General features: G+C 36.7%; 1 protein-coding gene across 3 annotated transcripts; it reads left to right on the top strand.

Annotated features, from left to right (window-relative positions):
• The first annotated feature begins 11909 nt into the window (after positions 1-11909).
• On the top strand, positions 11910-21563 carry LOC104212918 (nucleolar complex-associated protein 2). 3 transcript variants are annotated; one of them, XR_707476.2, is made up of 14 exons: positions 11910-12017; positions 12108-12232; positions 13481-13552; positions 13636-14199; positions 14906-15214; positions 15552-15608; positions 16469-16798; positions 16896-17102; positions 17322-17408; positions 18572-18666; positions 18752-18889; positions 19038-19374; positions 20258-20437; positions 21262-21563. XR_707476.2 is itself a non-coding variant. In XM_009762289.2 (12 exons), the coding sequence occupies exons 1-12, from the start codon at positions 11999-12001 to the stop codon at positions 19300-19302; spliced, it is 2268 nt and encodes a 755-aa protein (XP_009760591.1). In that variant the 5' UTR covers positions 11910-11998; the 3' UTR covers positions 19303-19678. The 3 variants fall into 3 exon arrangements, 1 of the variants encoding a protein (XP_009760591.1); XR_707475.2 differs by lacking the exons at positions 20258-20437; positions 21262-21563 and adding an exon at positions 19474-19678; XM_009762289.2 differs by lacking the exons at positions 20258-20437; positions 21262-21563 and having other exon boundaries at positions 19038-19678.
• The last annotated feature ends 1316 nt before the right edge of the window (positions 21564-22879 follow it).

Below are 22879 nucleotides of genomic sequence, written 5' to 3'. Positions count from 1 at the left end.
TGGGTTGATTAGTCCAAAAATGCATGACATGACCATTGGGATCGGTTATACCATTCAGATAAGTTATTTTCTCTTCAAACAATTGCTCATAAAGATTTTTCTTGTTCTATCTTTCGAAGTCATCATTTTCCATTTCTTTTTGGTCAGTAGTAGTTTGTTTTTAAGAAGGATTTTCAAAGCCAACTACCAGTTGCCAACATGGTGCAAGGTAAATGGGGATAAGACAGGCGAGGATAATGTGATGGGACGAGAAAGACGTCGTTGTAAGACCAAATGATGGATTGGTCTAAGTTTTCGGATAGTATGGAGCAAAGGTAGAAAACAACGGTTGAGAGGCTGGTGAATACAGAATCATCAAGAAGGTCGGAAGTTATCAGCCAAATTTCAAGATGGTCGAACAACACAGAGCATGGAAAAGAGCGAAAGGGAAAACCGTCCCCACAGAAGCATCCTCACGTTTTAAACTAACAAATTCTCTTTGATTTTAAGCAGGGACAGGAAATGTTATTGATGACAGAAAGACATGCCACAAGAAAGATTGTCAAACTAGGGCAGAAAATTTTCTTTCATTTTAAAAATTTTCTGGAAGTCAGGTACCCACTTGGGGAAGAAGGAAGATAACACAAGTTCGGTGAAAAGCGGTATCCCCAGCAGTTTTCGGAAGAAGGCAAAACAAGTTTTAAAGAAAGCAATTTCAGGAGGAAGATAACACAAGTCTTAAGAGAAGTAGTTCCAGAGGAAGGAAAACACCAGCTTTAAGGGAAGTAGTCTTTGAAGGAGGAAAATAACATATTTTTGAATGAAACACCGGTGTTATCCCCGATAGTTTCAGAGGAATAATACACCAATGTTGGGGAAGCAGTTCTGAAAGAAGAAAATTCAAGTTAGAAATGGTTCAGGAGGCAGGAAGGAACAATGGCAATAGAACACATTTTTAAGTCATGATAGAAGTCAAGAGCTCGCCTGGAGAATGGAGGTGTTATATTCTGAAGAAGTTGTTAAAGTCAGGAGCCCGCCAGGAGAATGAAGGTATTATGTTTTTAAGTGGTAGTTGTAGTCAGGAGCCCGCCTGGAGAATGGAGGTGTTATATTTTTAAGAAGTTGTTGAAGTCAAGAGCCCGCCTGGAGAATGGAGGTGTTATATTTTTAAGTTGTAGTTGAGGTCAGGAGCCCGCCTAGAGAATGGAGGTGTTATATTTTGAAGAAGTTGTTGAAGTCAGGAGCCCTCCTGGAGAATGGAGGTATTATGTTTTTAAGTGGTAGTTGTAGTTAGGAGCCCGCCTGGAGAATGGAGGTGTTATATTTTTAAGAAGTTGTTGAAGTCAGGAGCCCGCCTGGAGAATGGGGGTGTTATATTTTGAAGAAGTTGTTGAAGTCAGGAGCCCGCCTGGAGAATGGAAGTGTTATGTTTTTAAGTGGTAGTTGTAGTCAGGAGCCCGCCTGGAGAATGGAGGTATTATATTTTTAAGAAGTTGTTGAAGTCAGGAGCCTGCCTGGAGAATGGAGTTGTTATATTTTTAAGTTGTAGTTGAGGTCAGGAGCCCGCCTGGAGAATGGAGGTGTTATATTTTAAAGAAGTTGTTGAAGTCAGGAGCCCGCCTGGAGAATGGAGGTATTATGTTTTTAAGTGGTAGTTGTAGTCAGGAGCCGCCTGGAGAATGGAGGTGTTATATTTTTAAGAAGTTGTTGAAGTCAGGAGCCCGCCTGGAGAATGGAGGTGTTATATTTTTAAGAAGTTGTTAAAGTCAGGAGCCCGCCTGGAGAATGGAGGTGTTATATTTTTAAGAAGTTGTTGAAGTCAGGAGCCCACCTGGAGAATGGAGGTGTTATATTTTTAAGAAGTTGTTGAAGTCAGGAGCCCGCCTGGAGAGTGGAGGTTGTTATATTTTCAAGTTGTAGTCGAAGTCAGGAGCCCGCCTGGAGAATGGAGTCGTAATAGAAGTCAGGATCCCGCCCGGAGGGCGGAGGGTAACAACAAAAATCCCCAGCATAAACTCAAGTGCAGAAGTCAAAAGAGAGGCAACAATGGTCAAAGAAAGATAATTCGCGTGTCGAAGGAGAAACAATTCGGATTTCACAAGAAAAAAAAAAGAAACATCAGAGGAAACACAAGCCAACAAGAAAGCAAGGCAACAAGAGCAAGTTTGAAGATCTAGATAAGATTTTGTAATTCCTAGTTTAGTCTAGCTTCTTATTTTCTTTTAGCATGGTGTAATAAGGAGGTCAGTAAGCAAGTAGCAGCAGCAGCAATATCAGTAACAACAAAACCACAGCTTCCTGGTAGTCCCAACTACCAAAACTTCCCGAACTACATTGACCTGATTCCCTTTTAGCCAGGGATATGTAGGAAATCTTTGAAGCAGAGGTTCGGTCAAATCTTTAAAAAATGCTTCGCACGGAGTATTCCAACGGGCAAAAATCGCTCGTATCCGCTCACTTTATCTTTGCACGAAAACCCCTAGAGTTTTCGGACAAAGAGGGGCAGCTGTGAGCACGTGATTTTTGCCCTAGGAGAACTACTCCCAGAAATTCAAAATAAAATAATTTTTCCTTTGTGTGCAATTTTGAGAATTTTCGTGGCATTTTTGGTTAATTGTTTGTATTTGGCTGGGCATGTTTATTTTGTTTTGATTAATGAAAAATACAAAAATTACATGTTGCATGTGCATTTAGGATTTAATTTTTACAAATAGGATTAATTAAGTAATTTGTTTTACGAAAATGGAAAAATCATAAAAAATAATGTACTTTGCATTTTTTTAGCATTTAATGTTGAATTGTGTGATTTTATCGTTAATTGGCATTTAACTATATGAGATAAATGTTATTAGAAGATAATTAGTATTTTTAATAAGTTAACTTGGTTTATAATTTTAGAAAATAATTTAGGAAGAAAATAAAAAGAAAAGGAAAAGAAAAGAGGAAGGAAATAAATCTGGGCCAATTTAATTAATTTCCCAAGCCCAAACACCCAACCCACCAAAAACCAGCCCAAATCACCCCTATCTGGCCCAATCGACCATGCCAACCAAACGACGTCGTATGGCCACGTTCAATCTGAACCGTCGATCTCCTAAGATCGAACGGTCCAGTCCATCCCCAGCATCGAAGAAATGACGCCATTTCAAGCCTGTCGATCCAGGTCATCCATTTCATTTGATCCAACGGCCGCAAATCGCCCCCATGCCCCGACCCATTCCCATCCAAAGACTGATCCGGTCTCGAGGTGAACGAAACGACACCGTCTCTTCAAGTGAGTTGATCCAAGCCGTCGATCTCAATTGATCTAACGGCTAGGATCAAATCACTTCCCCACATATATAAGTCCAAACCATACCCCGCCCCCAAGCCAACCCCCTCACCTCTTCGTCTCTAAGCCTTAGAGACCAAACGAACCCTCCGCCCCTTACCACCGTGCTCCGCCCACCGGAAATCGCCTCACGGCAGTTCCGGTGGTCCAAACGACCCCAAAATTACACCACAGCCTCCCCACGACGTCCTCTTTCCAAATCCCGAATCAGTTTTCTTCAAATCAGTACCATACGCTTCGAATCTTCAATCGAAGATCAGTCCCAAAACCCTAGTTCGTCCGTTTGACCCCAAAGTTACACCATTGAACCATCTAGCTACCCTCGTCCCAAATCCCACCCCAGTTCTATCCGAATCTTGTTAGAGCCTTTCGAATTTCAAATCGAAGGCAAACCCTAAAAGAACCAAACTTCAGACTGTGTACGAAGTTAAAAATTTGAGGTTTTAACCGACTTTAGTCTAGTGTTCTCAGTCGAGAATACTCGATTAAGGTCCGTTTTGGCTTCAAAATTCAAGACGAAGTGTCGACTGAAACGGATTGAGTTTGGTCTGAAATTTCGAGGTATTTCTTTTGTTTTCCTTTTTCTTTTGTTGTTGTTTTATTTTGACTGATTAATTCGTCATTTTTGTCAAGTAGTTCTTCCTCCTCTTTCGGACCTTTTTCTTGGTCCAGTTTTCTTCTGTTGATTAACATATGTTATAAATAGTTTCGTCGATTAATCCGTTCATGTTTGTAGTTTAGTAGTTCTCGTCAAGTTGTTTGGTGTCGATTATTTTGTTCTCAGCCTCAGGGCTCCATTCAGTATATCCTCAGGGTTCCTACATTTTGTGTTTAAGGTTAATTTAGAACTATGAGTGTTTACTGTTATTATTGGTTCGAATTGCTTCATTTTGTGTGATGTTTGGTTCCCTTTTCTTTGCTGTTCATCATTTTTGCATATGAGTTCAGTTTGTTTGTCGATTCAGTGCGTTTACAGTGATTATTCATTTTGCCTAAGTTTAATTTAGAATTGTGAATATAGTTAGTCATTCACATGTATCTGTGCCAATCATGGTCTGAAATTTGACCTTGGTAGTTCAATATGATTTTGTTCGGATTCATTAGTCTTTATTTTTTATGCTATTTGATCTGATCTGAGTTCTAGCTTGAACTGCTGATTGAATTTGATGAGTTGAATTGGTTATAGCTGTTGGGGTTGGTACCGATTGAAGGGGGAATTGGGATAGGACAGTAATTTCAAGGATATCATGAGGGTAATGTGGGGGGGGTTTAAAAGTTTGGCAAATGGTCTTGCTAGTGGGCTGTCAGTAAAGTACTTAATTAACCATTAATCTAATGTGTTAGTGGGGAACAAAACATAATGGTATGGGGAGGTTTAAAAGGCATTGATTAAAATATGTTACTCATACCTGCTTGAACTTTAAATAAAGAAAAGACAAGGGTTAATGGGGAACAAAACATACTCTAGTAGAGTTCTAAAGGTATCATGGGCAGAATTAGTTTCTTAATTCTGCCTAGTGTTCTTAGGAGCTGGCAGGGTCAGTGTTTGGGTATAAATGGAGGAACTTAGGACAGAGTTAGGGGTCTTTTGGTTTAGACCTTAAGGGAGGAAGTTTTGGAGAGTTTTTTTTAAAAGGCAGTCTTAGACAACATTTTAAGAGCTAAGGCATTCAGCTTTTTAGAGTTCGGGAGAGTTTAAGAACAGAAAACCAAAAATATATTGTTTCATTGCATTCATAGGTGTAATTCGAATTCTGGACAGAGTTAAAGGGGGTTGGCTTTTGAAATTAGACTCAAAGGTGTCACAAAAAGAATATCAAGAAATATAGAAAAAAAAAAGCAATTAGTCCTCTTAGGTTCTGCATTTGATCCTTCTTTAAGCAGTAAAAAATAGCATTGCAAGCTTGAAGTAAAGTGCCTAATTTTCAATTGTTGAGGTGTAGTTTCCAGTTTCAAGTCTGTTTACTGGAGTGTTTGAGGTTCACTGGTTGGTTTTCTTGGTGAGTTTGAGGTCCAATTAGTTGTCCGGAGTTATTTGTTGTTGTTGTTTGGTTTCACAACTAGTTATGAGCTGTGGTCAAGTGTTTTCCTGATTTGAAACTGGGTTTGGAGCTGTTTCTGAATTCCAATTTGTTGTTTGCTGGTGTTATTTGCTGCTGTTGTTGTTTGCTGTGTTGTACTGCTGCTGACTTCCTCTTTATTCTTCTGTTCACTCCAATCCAGGTACACAACTAAGCTTAATTTGATGTAACCTTGAGATGTAAACATGAAATGGAAGTGCTCGTGCCCTTAATTATTTGATGTTGTATCTGTAGCTCAGTAGATATAGATGATAAGTAGTTGTATAGTCCAATTTGATCTATAACTCAATGAAATGTAGACTGTGAAGTTTGTACCTAATTAGGACTGTTTAAACTGTTAATTCGTGTTCATTAGTTGTAGACTTAGTATAGTTTAGTACTGATTTCAGTTAACATTGAGTTAAAAATCGGGTATCAGTATTGTTTGGACCTACAATTAATTCAGAAGTCAATATGTGGTGCTTATTCCGATTTCAGGTTAAACGCGCTTTTAAAACAACCCAACATGCTAGTTATTGATGTCCTCTCCTTTGTTCGTTAAGCTCACTATCTCGACGTAGGAACAAGTAATTGCATGTTAATGGTTAATATCAATAGTCTACTTGAATTTGAATCAGTTAACTTATTCATGAATGTTAGCAGAATCAAATAACCGAGTCGTGTAGTTCAAAACTTGATCCAGCATATGGATTGGGTTCTTTGGACCTAAAGTTGAAATGACATTTGGTCTACTAATTTTCAATTGATAGACTATAGGATTTTCTAATATTAACTAATTAGGGCCCCTTTTACTTATTTCTTTAGAGACAAATAAATAGAAGAATAATAGTCATTTTAGGATTAGCCTTTAAATAATAAATGAGACGAGTCTCGCCAAATAAAATGCATAAGTTGCGGGGCCCTCAGTAAATATTGCGTTAAAATACTTTAGATTTCGGGACGGACCGTCTAATGAATTTTATGGCTTTCCTCAAAATAATAACGCGCTAGTCATTTTAGACACGCTTTTAATAATTTACTTTCTTAAACTCGGGTGCACATTTATGTGACCCAAATCCAAATCTCAACGGAGTCGAAATGTGTCAATAACCACGGGTGCATTGATGTGACGTGGTTCGAGATGTGTTTTCACGACGTTGCAGTTCTCGTTAAAAATAATAATAATAAAAGCGGTAAAAAGTTAAAATTTGCACATAGGTTCAACATGTATTAAAATCAGATAAATAAGCCGAACATGACATTTGAGCGACCGTGCTAGAACCACGGAACTCGGGAATGCCTAACACCTTCTCCCGGGTTAACAGAATTCCTTACCCGGATTTCTGGTTCGCGGACTGTAATACAGAGTCAATATTTTCCTCGATTCGGTATTCAACCGGTGACTTGGGACACCATAAATCTCCCAAGTGGCGACTCTGAATTAAATAATAAATCATGTTTCGATTGTCCTTTAATTGGAAAAACTCTCATACGCCCCTGCGGGCGCAGGTAAAAGGGAGGTGTGACAGCAGTTACTTTCAAAGCAATCACAAAGAAAGCAGTGGTAGACTTTGTTCATTCCAATATCATCTATCATTTTGGTATCCTAAAGACCATTATCACTGATATGCAACCAATCTAAATAGTCATCTGATGAAGGAGTTATGCGAGCAATTTAAAATGGTGCATCACCACTCTAACCCTTGTTGTCCAAAGACAATGGATTCGTTGAAGCGGCAAACAAGAACATCAAGAAGATTCTCAGGAAGATGATCCAAGGGTCCAGACAATGGCATGAAAAATTGCCTTTTGCTCTTTTGGGATACCGCACGACACACATGTGTTGGGGCAACTCCTTATTTGCTGGTGTATGGAACAGAAGCTATAATAACGGCTGAAGTCAAAATTCCCTCTCTCCGAATCACTATGGAATCAGAGATTGAAGACACTGAGTGGGTCAAGACCCGATTAGAACAGCTAATGCAGATGCAGTCAAAAGATATTATGTTTGATATATACCCATTGCAGAACTTTCACACATATTTTCTTAGATCGAGATGATGAAGGCTACCATTGCTCACTATCCCAAATAGCTGTCACCTTTTTGTTAACCCTTTTGAGTCGTATCTGTCTTCTTTGTTTTCCCTCTTTATGGAACCTATGTACTTGTAAAAACAAACAAAAACGAAAAAAAAGAAGAAAAAATCATCAACAAATCTTCTGAGTTAGTGAACTATGTTCGAACTGATTCCGAAAGGATACATAGGCAACCTTATCCTTGATTCGGTCCATCACAACAAAAAATCTATATCCCAATACTCCAAAACTGGGGCAGAAGTTTGTTTTATTTTATGGTAATTCTATAAGAAGGTTCCAAAAAGTGTAATTTAGTTCAAGGTTCTTTTCACTTTTTCCCGTTAAGACCTTCTAATCAATCTTTGAGAATGTTGTAGTCACCATGCCAAGGGTGTTGGATAACTTGCCGCGAGCAGTATATTATTCAAGGGCAGCGAAAAAGAAAAAAAGAAAAAAACATGAGAGAGTCTTATCGGTGGAAACCCGTATGGGCTCCGTAAGGCGACAATGAGAAGAGAAATAAGAGATTCTTATGGGTGAAAATCCATATGGGCACCATAAGGCGACAATGGGTAGAGAAATGAGAGAGATCAATTAGCAAAAACCCGCAAAGGCCGCTACTAGCCGAATGAGGGTCTCCGATACTCTGACAGGAGCATAACTAAGACAGTTTCAAGATGAACATTTGCGAAGGATTTTGAGATTTAGACATCTCAGACAGATCAGGCGTCCAATCCAAAATACATGTCGTGATTCATTAAAGTCGGCTCATACCTCCAGATAAGTCTCACTATTCCTCTCCCCGAAAGGGACACCTTTTGTTTAGACACAATTCTCTTTTCCCTTTCAATTGCTCTGCTATTTTTTCCCATAGTTTTTCTTTGAGTCCCTTTAGGTCTAATCTTGCATCAAAAGTGAAGCAAAGAAATGGCTGCAAAACTGGCTATAGTTTTCCCGTCATACCGAACATAATTTGGGGCATATACAGCATTGACGAAGGCTCAAATCCATCTGTGATCTCTTTTGATAAGGCGAACAAAGTGTCTCAAAGAAACTAAAAAGTTCGTCTAAGCAAGACATGCTTCATGGGAAAAGTTGATAAGCGCTACGGACACAAACTAGTACTGGGTACAAGACAACTAAGTTTGATTTTAAAAGAAAATTGTCTTGCCTTAGGGATAAGGGTTAGCGGTACCATGGACATCTAGGTATGAAATAGTTGGGGGCAACATCAGAAAGCCAAGGTCTCTAGAAAGCGATACAGAGTATCCGAGCACCTCGGTACCATACTGACAAAATCAGTTCTTCGACAGCGGAGTGGCCGTGAATTCAAACTACTCAGGGCATCAAAGCCACAAACCGACCACCACTTTGAAAACTCACAAATTTTTCTTTGTTTCAAGCAGGAACAAAGCAATGCAGAATGACGATTCTTAAAGGACGAATGTCACCAAAGTTAAGTTCCTCAAAATCTCTATTTTCTTTTATCTTTAGTATGCATCACTACTGTTCATACCTCCCATTTTTGTAGCTTAACTCGGGTAGAACCTTTTCGCCAGGGGGATCCAACTTATATTTCTGGGTGGAAGTACCCTTCGCTCAGGCTGTTTTAAGTAGCTTAATTTAGTTAAAACATTTTCGCCTAGGGGGAACCAACTCATATTTTCGAATAGAATAATTTTCGCTCAGGCTGTTTTATGTAGCTTAACTCAGGTAGAACCTTTTTGCCTAGGGGGATCCAGCTCATATTCCGAGTAGAAGCATTCTTCGCCCATGCTGTTTTATGCAGCTTAACTCATGTATAATCTTTTCACCTAGGGGGATCCAGCTCATATTCCGAGTAGAAGTATTCTTCGCCCAGGTTGTTTTACATAGCTTAACTTATGTAGAACTTTTTTTCTTGGGGGATCCAGTGTCACGACCCAAATCGACGGGCCACAACGAGCATCCAGTACCTTACTCAACTGAGTACCGACATAACATATCTTTTCGTATCATGCTATCATAGGTAAATGAGACGGAAAGGTTGTCGTATGATAACTAGAATAAAACATGTAATACCAACTTATACATAAGACATACGAGCCTATAAGACTAAAATGATCACTCGTACATTAAACATAGGCCGACAAGGCCATACAATCTTTTACGTACATGACATATGTCTACAAGCCTCTAAGAGTAGATAAATACCATAAAGGTCGGGATAAGGCCCCACCATACTAAACAATACACGTCCAAATCATACTAACTAAATAAGCAACTCCGAAGCAAATGGAGCGCACCAATATCTTCCGCTGAGCTGATAGCCTACTTGGAGGACTCTCGGCCTGTCTATCGAGACTTGCGGGCATGAAACACAGTGTCCCCAGGCAAAAGGGACGTCAGTACAAATAATGTACCGAGTATGTAAGGAATACAAATCAGTAAATAATAGACGTGAGAGAAACATGGAGTAAAAGACTCGGTATGTAAGTTTGAATAGCTCTGTGAATCATTTAATACTTATAATATCATGCATATGCGTACAAATATCATACATGGGTATATACATTCATAACATCATCAAGCCTCTGACGGCATCCCATCATATCATCTCGGCCACTATGTGTAAATCATCAACGTAAATCAACTGATTAGGTGATGGTGCGTATATAACGCCGTAATATTTTCCCATTTTCCATATACATATACATATATATATACATATACATACATACATACATACATACATATATACGCATATATAACACATCTAGTCATGGGTCAAATATATGTATAAATAAATGCAATGCATGAGAAGTACGTCAATAAAATCTTTCGGAATGTCATAAGACCATTATGCCTTTGATTAATATCATGAAGTAAACTTTATCAACTTACGTATTTTCTGATACCCATGAACAAATGATAGAATAATATGACACATGGGAAATCAAGAACATAAGCATCTCTAGCATTTCTATGAATAGAGTCATTTATGGAAGTTGTACATTTTCTCGTTTCATTTGTATTGTATGGATCATACCAAAAGGAAAGAAGGGATAGCCTTAACATATCTGAACCGATTCTCTTAACAAACCCTCTAACATACGTCAATTGCGACAAATCACGTAATGACGGATCGAAGTAGAGAAAAATCCGTATGATATTCTTGAGAAAGATAGCATAGTACTCCCTTAGAATCGCAAAATCTCGTTGCTATTATGCTAATAAATCTCGTATGAATTGAAGTAACTTACGTTACTATCATATATGATCTTGGATGAAATTTTCATGCTGAAGTTTTTCAATCCTTAATTAGTAAGCCTAGCATCCAATCTAATGAGATAAGAAGTTTCTTTAAATAGTAGGTTGTGGGCCCTATCTTTTTGTGATGACTAAGCCACATAAATCCTCCAAATGTGTCACCTATTTTATGCACTTAAAGAGTCACATTATTAGGCTTTGATCAAGACTTTATGGGCTGCCACATTGGGGCCCTTTAATCTTTATCCAAAATTCCTTAATTACATTGTTAATCTTCCACCAAAATTCATAATTAACCAAATATCCACATAATTAAGAATTATCTCAAATTACTTAAAATACTACTCACTTTTAACATACTTTATACACCTTACTATCATGGTCATATGGTACCTTATATGGTACTAGTCCATAGATACGGGGTATTATAGCTTGGACCATATTTTATCCCAAAATATCAATCTTCGACGAAATTCATTTTCTTTGATTCGCTCACCCTCTCACCTTCACGAATTTACTTATCACTTGTTTGAAATAGTATAATACTTATAATCTCAAAATAATCTCATTCTCGAACTTACGTCGATTAACTTACGACGAAACTTTAACGTACGAAAATAAGGGATATAACATCTCATTTTCGAGCTTTCATCAATTTACATATGACGTGCTTTCATGTACGAAAACATGGGGCATAACATAAAGTACTCAACCTGTAATTATCCTTAGTTAATTACCGCCACACTCATGCACTCGTACGATTGCTTCTGAACTGAAGTTTTGATTGTTTTCCCAGTGGGATTCTCTTTTATTTCCGTAACACTCATATGGTATCTTTAACTAGTCCAACTCATATCTGAATATTTCTCAAGGATCACGATATCATTATCTGCGAGACTGGATTCACTATATTTATCTTGCACGATCTGTTGATTTGTATGTATCCTCTTGTCTAGCCATAACCAGGCTCTTCTTGAATAAACTACTAATTACTCGTTGGCCCATTCTCATATCAACAGATATTTACACAATACTCATGTCCTTAATATTTACACAACACTCATGAAAAAGGGTAAAAACGTATTTTTATATTAATTTTAATATAGTTATGGCTAGTTTTGCTCAGTATTGGATAAAAACTAAATAACATGTTAAAAAGTGGCTATCCCATGCTATTTCATCTTTGGTCCAATCAGCCCAGTCCGAGTTTCTTCTATTACAGCAGCTTTATCGGTAGAGCTAAACCCTTGACAACACTAAACCCCGGAGCAAAGCAGAAAAAAAAGCTTACAAATTTTAATCAATGGGGACGAAGAACAAAGGTGATTCCTTTCTCATTCTTTCAACACGTTTTTCTGTTTTTCATCATGTTCCATTTTGTTAACTTCCTTTTTTTTTGTGGGGTATGTCAGCATCAGAAAAATTGAGCAAAAAATCCTCTGGGGTTGAAAAAAATACAGATGAAGTGATGCCTAAATCATCTACGAAGCAAAATGCGATGTCACATGTGGAGCAGTTGAAAAGACTCCAAGAAAAGGTGAGATTGTTATGCTTTTAATTCTGGATTTAGTACTGTCTGGCACTAATTCTAACGTTTGGATCGATTTTTTACGATTCTACTTGTGTTTTCAACTTGTCTTGGGCTTAAAATTTGCTATGAAGTACCCTTTTTATGTCACTCCTTAAGGGCTTGTTTAGATTTTAGGGTGAAGTTTTCCTTGTTAAAAAAATATAGTGTGAAACTAATTATGATCATTTATATAAGTGCTTGTTGAATAACTAGTTCTAATTTAATCACCCCTATTGGAGAAAGATGTAAGTGTTAGTTAAAAAAATGTTTTTTATATTGCTTATGATGAAGACCGATCCCTGGTAGAATCGGAAGAATTTGGGGAAGAAGGGCACGTATGGAATGAATGAGAAGATGGAAAAATTGGTAAAAGAAAGGACTTTTTGGCTAGAAGAGTGGAATCGACTAGGTATTTTATTCTTACAACAAGGCACAGGCCCCTAGGACTTAGTTCAAGTGGTAAAGGTTGAGGGACTTGTGACTTAGGTCATAGATTCGAGCACTTTTCTATGCGAACTAAGCCTGGTATTTAAGTGGAGAGGGTAGAGTGATGGGCCCATTATCCTGAGTTTTGAAAGCTGGGATTTGTCCTCACTCCTCAGGGTTGGCTCAAGATGGATTTCTTGGTCATAAAAGAAAAATTATTCTTACAATAGCATAGCTAGAATGGACGGTATCATGTATATCACTAGGGATTTCTCTATAAAAAATACGGATTGGATTTTGAAGAAGGGAGTTAGAAGGAGCCCTTAACCTGCAACAGATAGAAAAGGATTTGTTCATTTCATTTTTTGGGCTCCTCGAACATGGTGCCTGTGGGGCTTTCTATTTCAGTTTCTGTTATAGTGGCCGGGTCCGTTATTCATTCTATGGAAACTATTGCTGGATATTCCCCGGCCAACGCCAGAATATGGGTCTTATGGGAGGTTTGAACTTTGAAGAAACAGGTACCTATTACGATCACATTTTTATTAGGTATGATATCAAAACCAGACATGCCTTAACCTTGGTAGATTCCCTTATGGAGTTTAAGCTCATTATCTGTAGCTCATTTTTATGTCTGGCCTACTTGCATCATTGTGCAATCATGTCAATCTGCCATACATTTTGAGTCTTTCATTGCAAGAGTAGTATGGTGCAAATATCCATTCCAGAACTTTTTTGTGCTGATATTGCTCTTAAGTCTTAACCAATATATGCCACATTTTTTCGTAGGATCCTGAGTTTTATCAATTCTTGCAAGAGCATGACAAAGAGCTCCTTGAATTTGACGATGAGGATATTGATGTAAGTCTCTATTATTTCTTTCCTTCTTGTTGTTCTCATGATATTTGAAATGGTTTGTAGAATCTTATCTCAATTTTGTGAAGGATGATGCCGAGACTGAAATTGATGGAGACGAAATAGAAGAAGCTGACGAAGGTGATGAATTTGACACTAAACAACGTGTTCATGCAGATGGAAAGGAGGTCAAGTCATCCACAAATGTCATCACTAGTGCAATGGTGGATTCCTGGTGTGGTTCAATTCATGAAAATAGGAGTTCGGGGGCTATTAGGTCTCTCATGAGAGCTTTTCGAACAGCTTGTCATTACGGTGATGATGCTGGTGAAGACGCTAAGTCAAAGTGGAGTACCATGTCTAGCAGTGTGTTCAACAAAATAATGTTGTTTGTTCTAAAAGAAATGGACGGAATTCTTCGTGGCCTGTTGAAATTGCCAACTTCTGGTGGGCAGAAGCAGATGATAAAGGATATATCCAATACTAAACGGTGGAAGAGCAACAACCACTTGGTGAAATCATATCTCGGAAATGCTCTACATGTTCTAAACCAGATGACTGATGCAGAAATGATATCATTTACATTACGAAGACTCAGATTCTCATCTGTATTTTTGGCTGCTTTTCCAGTCCTTTTAAGGAAATATATGAAGGTATGGGATTGAGTGATATAACTCTTAAAATTCACGTGAACTTTTTTCTTGTCCAAAGGAATGGTTAATAGAATTCACACCAACAGTTTTCTTCTGCAAGAATATACCTCTTTTTTACAAGAAACTTGTACATTTCATCCCCCCCCCCTTTTGGGCAGAGGGGGAAGGTTAGTCTATTTTGGATTCAAGGTTTTAGCTGTTGCTAAAAGCTAAGTATCTTCGTTTTCTCATAGGAGTCCTTCACATATGTTCGGTATTAGGCACGTGAATTTGATTTTCGACAGTTGAATGACATGGCATCTGGCCCTTGATCACTTCAAACTGCGAAAATGAATGTTTAAATGCTATTCAAAAGTAAGTAAATAGATCCAAAACACATAAAATGCGGTTAATCCCACCGGCTGCTTATGCCATACTGTCATGAAAAAATTTAGCTCGTTGATATCTGTCCTGAAATTCTTAAAAAAGAATCTTATATAAGCATCCTGTTATAGTAACATATCTATTAAAAAAAAGGGGAAATTCAAGTTTGTTGGTTGGTAGTTAATGACCCATAAAAATTAAGTTTAAAAATACTTGCGAAGAACTCAAGCTTTAGACTTTTCTGTTTTCAGAAGACATGAGGCACAAGAGTTTTTATTCTCTGTATGAAGTATTCTTCTCTCTTTCTAAAGAAAATGAACTTAAGCAGAATTTAACTTTTCAGGTTCTTCTTCATTTCTGGGGTACAGGCGGAGGTGCACTACCAGTTGTCTCTTTTCTGTTTCTAAGAGACCTGTGTATGCAGCTTGGTTCCGATTGCATTGACGAGTGCATTAGAGGAATGTATAAAGCTTATTTGTTGAACTGCCAATTCATGAGTGCAACTAAGCTGCAGCATATTCAGTTTCTTGGTAATTGTTTCGTTGAACTACTTAGGGTGGATCTTCCCAATGCATACCAGCATGCCTTTGTTTTCATTCGACAATTAGCAATGATTTTACGGGAAGCACATAGTGGTGGTACTAAGACCAAGGTATCAGTTTGTTATTTCTGTTAATGGTAAATGTCTTATGTCTGGATTTTTGTTACCAACCACTGATATATGCTTATTCTATAAATTTTTTGGGGTTAAAAGGGGATCTTGTATAGGGGTTTTCTATGTTTTTCCATAATTTTTAGCTGAAGAATACTCTGGTTTAAGATTTTCAAAATAGAAGTTAGCCTAAATTCACATTTTCACGTGAGAAAAGGCGCTCAAAGAGTATCAAGTTGCTTAGTATTTTACATGAATGGTGGTATCCTATTGAAAGTTAACCTTGCCCGTTAGTGGCTGCAAACTCATTGCTCTTCCCTTGTCAAATCTTTCCCAGAAATCGTCTCAAAAGACTAACCAATCGTCCAAGGAAGCACACAATACTAAGGCCAAGGTACTTCGACTCTTATATTTTTAGCTGGATTTTTTTTTTTTTTTGGGATTATGGTAACTAAAATGTGTGTTTAATTTTTATTCTCTGGGTGGTTAAGAGATAACTTTGTACTGCCTTTTCTTTGGGTACTTGATTACATTGTATATTGGTCTAAAGTTGCAAAGCTGCTTTGTACCTTACGTCTTCACATGAGAAAAAAGTGCTCAAAGACTATCAGATTGCTTCAGTATATTTCCATGACTAGTTGTGTCTTTTTGAACACTATCCGTGCCTTTTAGTGGCGGGTAATCGTGGTACTTCCCTTGTGAGCTCTTTATTAAGAATCATCTCGAAAAGTTAACAAATCATCTGTGGAAGCACAGAAAAGAACTTAGATCAAGTTGGTATTGGGTAATTTCATTAGTGCTGATCTTTGGAATAGTGTTACGAATGAGTTTCGTATGCTTATTCTGCTTTTTGTTTCGGTTTAGGAGGTAGTCCTATACAGAGGTTTTCTCTTCCTGTTAGTTATTAGCTGAGCCGTGGCTTCAAACTCGTCTGGTACTGGTAGTGGATGAATTTGATCCTTTGGTTTGAAAGCAGCATTCCTTTTTCCTTTTTTTTAATATTCTTTTTTAGAGTTGACTAAATTCTGGTAGAATATTCTGCTTTAAGTGTTTGATTTGGGAAAATGCCTTGTCACCTTATTTTACAATTTTCAAGACACATGTAGCTCAGTGTCAAGTTGATTAATCAAAAAAAAAGAAAAAGAGTGTCATGTTGCTTCAGTATTTTACGCGACATGTTTTATTTTATTTGATGGTTATGTTTGCCTTCTAGTGGATCTAATCATACTTCCTTCTTTTTCAATCCCTTTTCAGGAGTCATTTCTGAAGGTTTACCAGTGGAAGTATATACATTGTCTTGAGCTGTGGACTGCAGCTATCTGTGCTTACAGCTCAGAACCAGATTTTAGGCCCCTGGCTTATCCACTGACACAAATAATTTCTGGCGCAGCACGTTTGGTTCCAACTGCTCGCTATTTTCCTTTTAGATTGCGATGCATCAAAATGCTCAACAGAATCGCTGCCTCCACCAATTCTTTTGTTCCTGTTTCCACGCTCCTTTTAGACATGCTGGAGATAAAAGAATTGCATAGGCCTCCAACAGGGGGAGTTGGAAAAGCCATAGATTTCCGTACTGTTTTAAGGGTACTTTTCAAAATGCCTCTATTTTCTTTAGGTTATCGGTGTACTGCTTTATAAGAACTTACCTTACCTCTCTGAATCTGTATTTTTGATGTATCAGGTTAGCAAACTTACGTTGAAAACGAGAGCATTTCAGGAAGCGTGTGTTTTATCTGTGGTTGAGGAGCTTGCTGAGCATCTTGCTCAATGGAGCTACTCAGTTGCTTTCTTTGAGCTGTCGTTTGTCCCTGTTGTTAGGTTGCGCAACTTCTGCAAGTCCACCAATGTCGAAAGATTCCGTCGTGAAATTAGGCAAATCATTCGCGAGGTATGCTTGTTGGACACTTGGTTCTGTTGGTGATATGACCATGTATTATTTTCTTAAGTCACATGTTAGTACTCCATTAATAACTCTATATAGTTCTCCGTAGACCATGTTTGCTTCTTTAATCTCTATTACAGACTATTTGTTAGCTGGCACAATTTGTTTATTCTGCTATGTAGCCTGTGTTATAAGTAAATGAAGTTGACTTGTAAAATGGTACAGATTGAAGCCAATTCAGAGTACACAAACAAGAAGCGTACGACAATTTCATTTCTACCTAATGACCCAGCGGCAGAATCTTGTCTTGAGGTTTGAACACCGAAATTCTCTAATGGCTTTAGCGGAAGTAGCCTTTGAAGCATCTTTTTATCTTGCAAAATGTTGAAGTTAACTTGTCGTGATATAAACTTTGCCCATTTACCAGTAAAATTCTGTCAACTTGCTTTTGTTTGTCAACCAATCTGCACTTGGTATCTTCTTTCGTTAGTCGAGAACACATTGAAAGCTTTGTCGACAACTTGTCAGAGCATCTTTCTGATGGACATGAATAGTTGGGTTACTATGAGGATATGGTCTTCTAAAGTTAATCCATTACCTCTTTAATAGACTGTTTGGCCAGGCTTCCAGAAACTGCTTATTTTGAGAATTACTTTGCAGAAGTACTTTTGGAGAGAAGCATGTGTGGTTGGAAAAATAATTTAGGAAGTGTTTTACCAGTATTTGAAAAATAGATTGTGTTTGGCTTATTTTTCCAAAAAGTGCTTTAGTGTCAATTACGAATCAGGGTTTATTTTGAAGTTAATATTATTTAAATAAAGAAATGATTTTAAATAGTTTTTATGAAATACTTTAATAAGTGTTTATTTTATTTAGTTAAAATTTAAAACATAAAGCCTAGGGAAACAGACTGTGTACACTCTACCTTCCCCAGACTCCATTTGTGGGATTATACTGGGTTGTTGTTGTTGTTATTGTTGTGTGTGTCATATATATATATATATATATATATATGAAGGTTTTAAATCAATATAAATATAGTTAAACCAAAAATGGGAAGAGGAAAAGAGGATTGTATTTATGTTTGAGATGCATGGGTTAAATTAATGAGATAGTTTTGTAAATATAAATTTTTGGCGAGGATATTTGTCTTGGAAAAAATAATTTTCTGCTTATGCTTCGCAAAATTTTTTAGCTTCTTCCCACAGCATAAATCTGCTGCTGCTGCTACTCAAAAGCATTCTGGGTGTTTGGCCAAACATCTCAAATCTCCCAAGAGTGCATTTTTCAGAAAAAATGCTTTTGGCTTCCCGAGGCTATAAATCTTGTTTAGATCACGGTTTCCCGAAGTATTGTCTCTTAAGCTTGCAACGTCATAGAGGTTCACGATGTTCAGTCTTTTACTGATAAGTTATTAAGCATCTTTTTTGACTTGGTTTCCTGGAAACAATTCTTACCTTCAAATTCATCCTTAGGATGATAAGAATGCAGGAGTGAGTCCTCTATCAAAATATGTCGCCATGCTCCGACAGAGAGCACAACAGAGAAATGATTCATTAAAGGAATCCAGGTTTCACAATACTCTATTTTTCTTAAAATTGTATCTGATGATTATCTTTTCGTGAATCATATAGTAATGAACTTGTAATCTGCAGTGTACTTGTTGGTCAAAACTCAGCCATCTTTGGGACTAAGATAACTGAAAGTGACGAAGATGATGACGATGATGATGGTAAAGATAGCAAAGGAGATGCTGTCTTCAGTTCTTCTTGGCTACCTGCAGGCAATACCAAGTATGTTTACATTCTTCTTAGCCACTTTCCTAGCCCTACTAACTGCTGAAGAGGAAAAGAACCCTTTAGACCTGAAGCGGGGGTCAAAACGCTATCTTTATTATGTAGTTGGTATATGAACGTATTTCACTGATATGATATGTTGCAGGGCCGAGCAGTCTACAGAGGAGAAGCAGAAGAAAAAGAAGAGAAGGAAGGAGCTGCAAGATGAGACTGCTTTTGGTGAAGACATTGTAGAGGATTTTATCCTCAGTTCTGATGAGGAGGAGGATTCCATGAGTGACGCCCCCTCGGACGAAGAAGTAAGCATAAAACAGAAGTCATTTGTAGAGCCTTCAAAGAAGAAAGGGAAATCTCATGGGAAGAAGAACAGGAAAAGGAAGCGATCCAAAGGAGTAGCATCTGCTGTCTAATGATTCTTGTAGTGCTAAACTGATCTTGAAGAATGAACAAGAACAGTTTTGCAATGAGCCAATTTGTCCAGTGTAAGTTTGCTGCATGTCTGCTATAAGCATAAATTATTTATCCTGTAAAAGTCAGCATATCAATTTTGTTTTTTTATCCTTTTTTCCCGTGCCCAATAGGAAAGACTGCGTATAGACAATTCGTATAACTAATCTCAACTAGTTGGGGATTGAGATGTAATTGAGTGATTGATCCATTTCTTTGGTGGCGCTTATACAGGTCTGTTTGCCTGTTCTTTTTTATACCCTTTTGTCTCCCTTTTTTCCTTCTTCATTGTATTTCATCCCATTGCTGTAGAATAAAGTAACGTCTGTTGACTTTCAATTTTGTTTTCCTGCTCCTTCCCGAAAAGAATGTTGCTTTCTGTTCAAGTAGCTGCTATTTTTTTCTCCTTAACAATTTTTGTTAAATTTTTATAAAACTGTAACTTGTAATACTTTTTATGTAGTTAAACTGCTTCTGAAAATAAATTCGAAATAGATGTTCGTATCAACATTGAAAATTGGATACGCTGATTCTCATATTTTGAACTTTATGATTCTCATATTTTGAACTTTATGATCCTACCTAAAATGGAGGAAATATATCAATTATGCAGTAGGATAGAAGTTTTACCAAATTGGTGGGCTTGCTCTGTTTTGCTTTCAAGATATACTCTTTTAACTGTTTTAGAAAGATTGGTTCTCATTTTTTAGCGCTAACTGAGTTAGTTGATTGACACACTATTATTTTCAAAGGAAAGTATGTCTGAACTTATACTAGTAATATTTTTCTGTTTAGTTTCTAAACTGTACTGTTATTGTTTAGCTCTAGCAAAATGGTACCTCTAAAACGTGAGTCATTCACTCGATTCTTTGATGTCTTTGCTACTAATGGATCAATGCATGTCTATCATCATGCAAGAGGCGTTGCTCGTGGATATGTCAAAAGATGTTTTGGCTCTGAACCTTCCCATGTGGTCGTCGGCCTTCTTACCAGTTTGTATCCGTCTTTTGATGATTGTATCAATGCCCGACCTCCAACTTCGCTTTGCTGGTGTTCTTCACCTGTACTCGCCAGATGAATCCGTTATCCCCGTTTAAGGTAAAGAGTTTATGTATTTGACTCTCTTTGTTTTCAACTTGACCTCCGAAGTTTGCCTTTTCTATTTCTTCCTTCTTTTGGGTAAAAGCATAGATTTCCGTTCCATATGAAAGTTATTGATTAAATTGACAGCTACGAATTATACAAGAATGGTTTAATATGCACAACTATGAACAAAGTAACTGTTAAAATGAGTTGATACAGAAAGCCTCGGCATTTTGATTCAAGTTCTATTTTGGCTGCTTTGTCCAAAGATAGCAAAATAACCTCATAACTTGCTGAATGCGCCCCTCTTAAGAACTTTTGTCTTTGAGAATTACTTATGCTGCTAATGTGTATTCTTGATTTATTTCTCACTTTTCGTTTATTGAGTATTAATTTGACAAATTTAAGACTTAACCAATCACACTTAAATTTTGATAGTCAAAGAGTATTTTAAAAATAAGATTTTTTTTGATTTTTCTCAAAGTAAAACTAAAATAAAAAAGTTGTGATTACAAATTTTAATCAAAGATTATATATTAGGATATGTTCAAGGATAAGTTCAAAAATATTGTTATTAACAAGGGTTACAGTGGAGTACTAAGTACTACTTCATTCCTAAACAAAAGTGTAAGGTTAGAGTCTTTAAGTATGAAGTTATATTTATTAGGGAGTATTTTATTGCCTAAAGTGCGATTTTCTGGCGCAAATTCATTAGCTGGCCCAAATAAAATACAGCCAAGTGAAAAACCAAAAGAAAAAAAGGTTCCAAATCTTGTTTGCTTTACCCCTTTTTCTTCTTCTTCTTCTTCTTCTTCTTCATGATGCTAACTAAAGTACAGACTTCTATCTACCTCTTTTTAGAGGTTGTCTGATAAACAGGATGTTAAGAGTTAAAATAAGTGCATTATCTGATTGATTCAACATCAGCGATGTGGCCTAGTATTCATTGATGTGAGAGAGCTAACGAGGTCTCAAGTTTAAATTCCAGCGGAGACAAAAAATATTAGTAGGTGATTTCTTTCTATCTCTCCAAGTATTGATGGATAAAGTTATCTGCTGCCTGTACTAGTAAGAGGTAATAGGTATCCATGAAATCGTCAAAATGCACGCAAGCTGGTTCGAAGAGCACCGTCATTAAAAACGTTCTTTATCTATCTATATCTATATTATTATAAAAGCATGAATATAATATTAGTTTACGAAAATATCCTTAGGATATTAATTGACGAATAATACCATGTAGGGTAAATCTGATATTTTAAGCTATGCTTAATACTCCGATTTCATGGACTTCTAATATTAATCAAATTCAGTTTCTCGGCTGTTTGAGATACTACATGTATACCGACTTCTGCACCCTTTAACCAAACATATTAGGATTTTTTCAAAAATCCACAAGAATAAAACATAATTAACATTATGATGCAGTATTTTACTAGACGAGGGAAGTGGAAGAGAATCTTTTTCTTCTAAAGATTAAAACATGACCCGCATTATGATGCTCCTAGAATTTTTATTTTTAGCTTATTTTTCTCTAAAATTAAGTTAATTCTTCAATTAGCTTAATTATATTCTTATGCAAATTATTATTATGAATATTGCAATTAAATTTTTTAGTATTACTTTGAATTTTTGCCAATGCCAAGAATGTTGTTTGTTTTTTATTACACAATAAATTTCTTCAAGAAGAGTGCCAAAAACTTTAAGTTTGTACCATATAATACGTCAGTGTCTATTGGTTTTACATGCAAAGATGTTTTTATTTTTAAATTGGAGCTTTGAAGCGTGAAAGCCGATATATGGTAGCGAATTCTAAAATTATCAAAATTCTCACTACAGAAGGATATGAAAACTCGGTTATAAAAGAGCACGAAAGTTAAATGTTACTTACACTATTCTTAATATAAATCTATACGATATTTTGGTAAACATAATAAAAATAGATTTCTAAATAAATTCTACTTCTGAATTTAAAGAAATAAATCTATCAAATTTAAATAAATTTAATGCAGTTTAAAGTTGAATTCAATTTAGTCCTGCTTTCTCTAAATTTGATAAAGTATCCTCTCCTTTTGAATAATAAAATGCTTGCATGCTATATTATAGAATATTTTGTGTCTTTCTTTTTTCTGTTAATATTGATTTGGATTATGTCCTTGGACAACTGAATTGGGCGGTGCTTATATCATTGATATAAATTAAATTGTGTGATATTTATGTGTTGCTTCGACTTCTTCCACCATCATATGAAAATTTTGCAGCGTCTATAAGGTAGAATATTTCCCAACATTTATAATTATAATCTTCTGCACTCTGAGTACTCTCATATTTTGGTTTAAATTACTTTCAGGTGTACATAGTTACTTGGTATAATTTTTATTAGCACATTTATATGCACTCCGAGATTCAAGTAGGATAATAACATATAGATATACGGGAATCCATATTATTTTCTTT

The sequence above is a fragment of the Nicotiana sylvestris genome, chromosome 2, assembly GCF_000393655.2.
Source record: "Nicotiana sylvestris chromosome 2, ASM39365v2, whole genome shotgun sequence".
In the NCBI taxonomy this organism is placed as follows: domain Eukaryota; kingdom Viridiplantae; phylum Streptophyta; class Magnoliopsida; order Solanales; family Solanaceae; genus Nicotiana; species Nicotiana sylvestris.
Note: the sequence above shows the minus strand (reverse complement) of the source record. Positions and strands in the feature narration are given on the sequence as shown.

Coding starts and splice junctions, on each gene's coding strand:
- LOC104212918 (XM_009762289.2), top strand. Junction 16,799..16,895: donor ATTTCCGTACTGTTTTAAGG/GTACTTTTCAAA, acceptor TTGATGTATCAG/GTTAGCAAACTTACGTTGAA. Junction 17,103..17,321: donor TTAGGCAAATCATTCGCGAG/GTATGCTTGTTG, acceptor AAAATGGTACAG/ATTGAAGCCAATTCAGAGTA.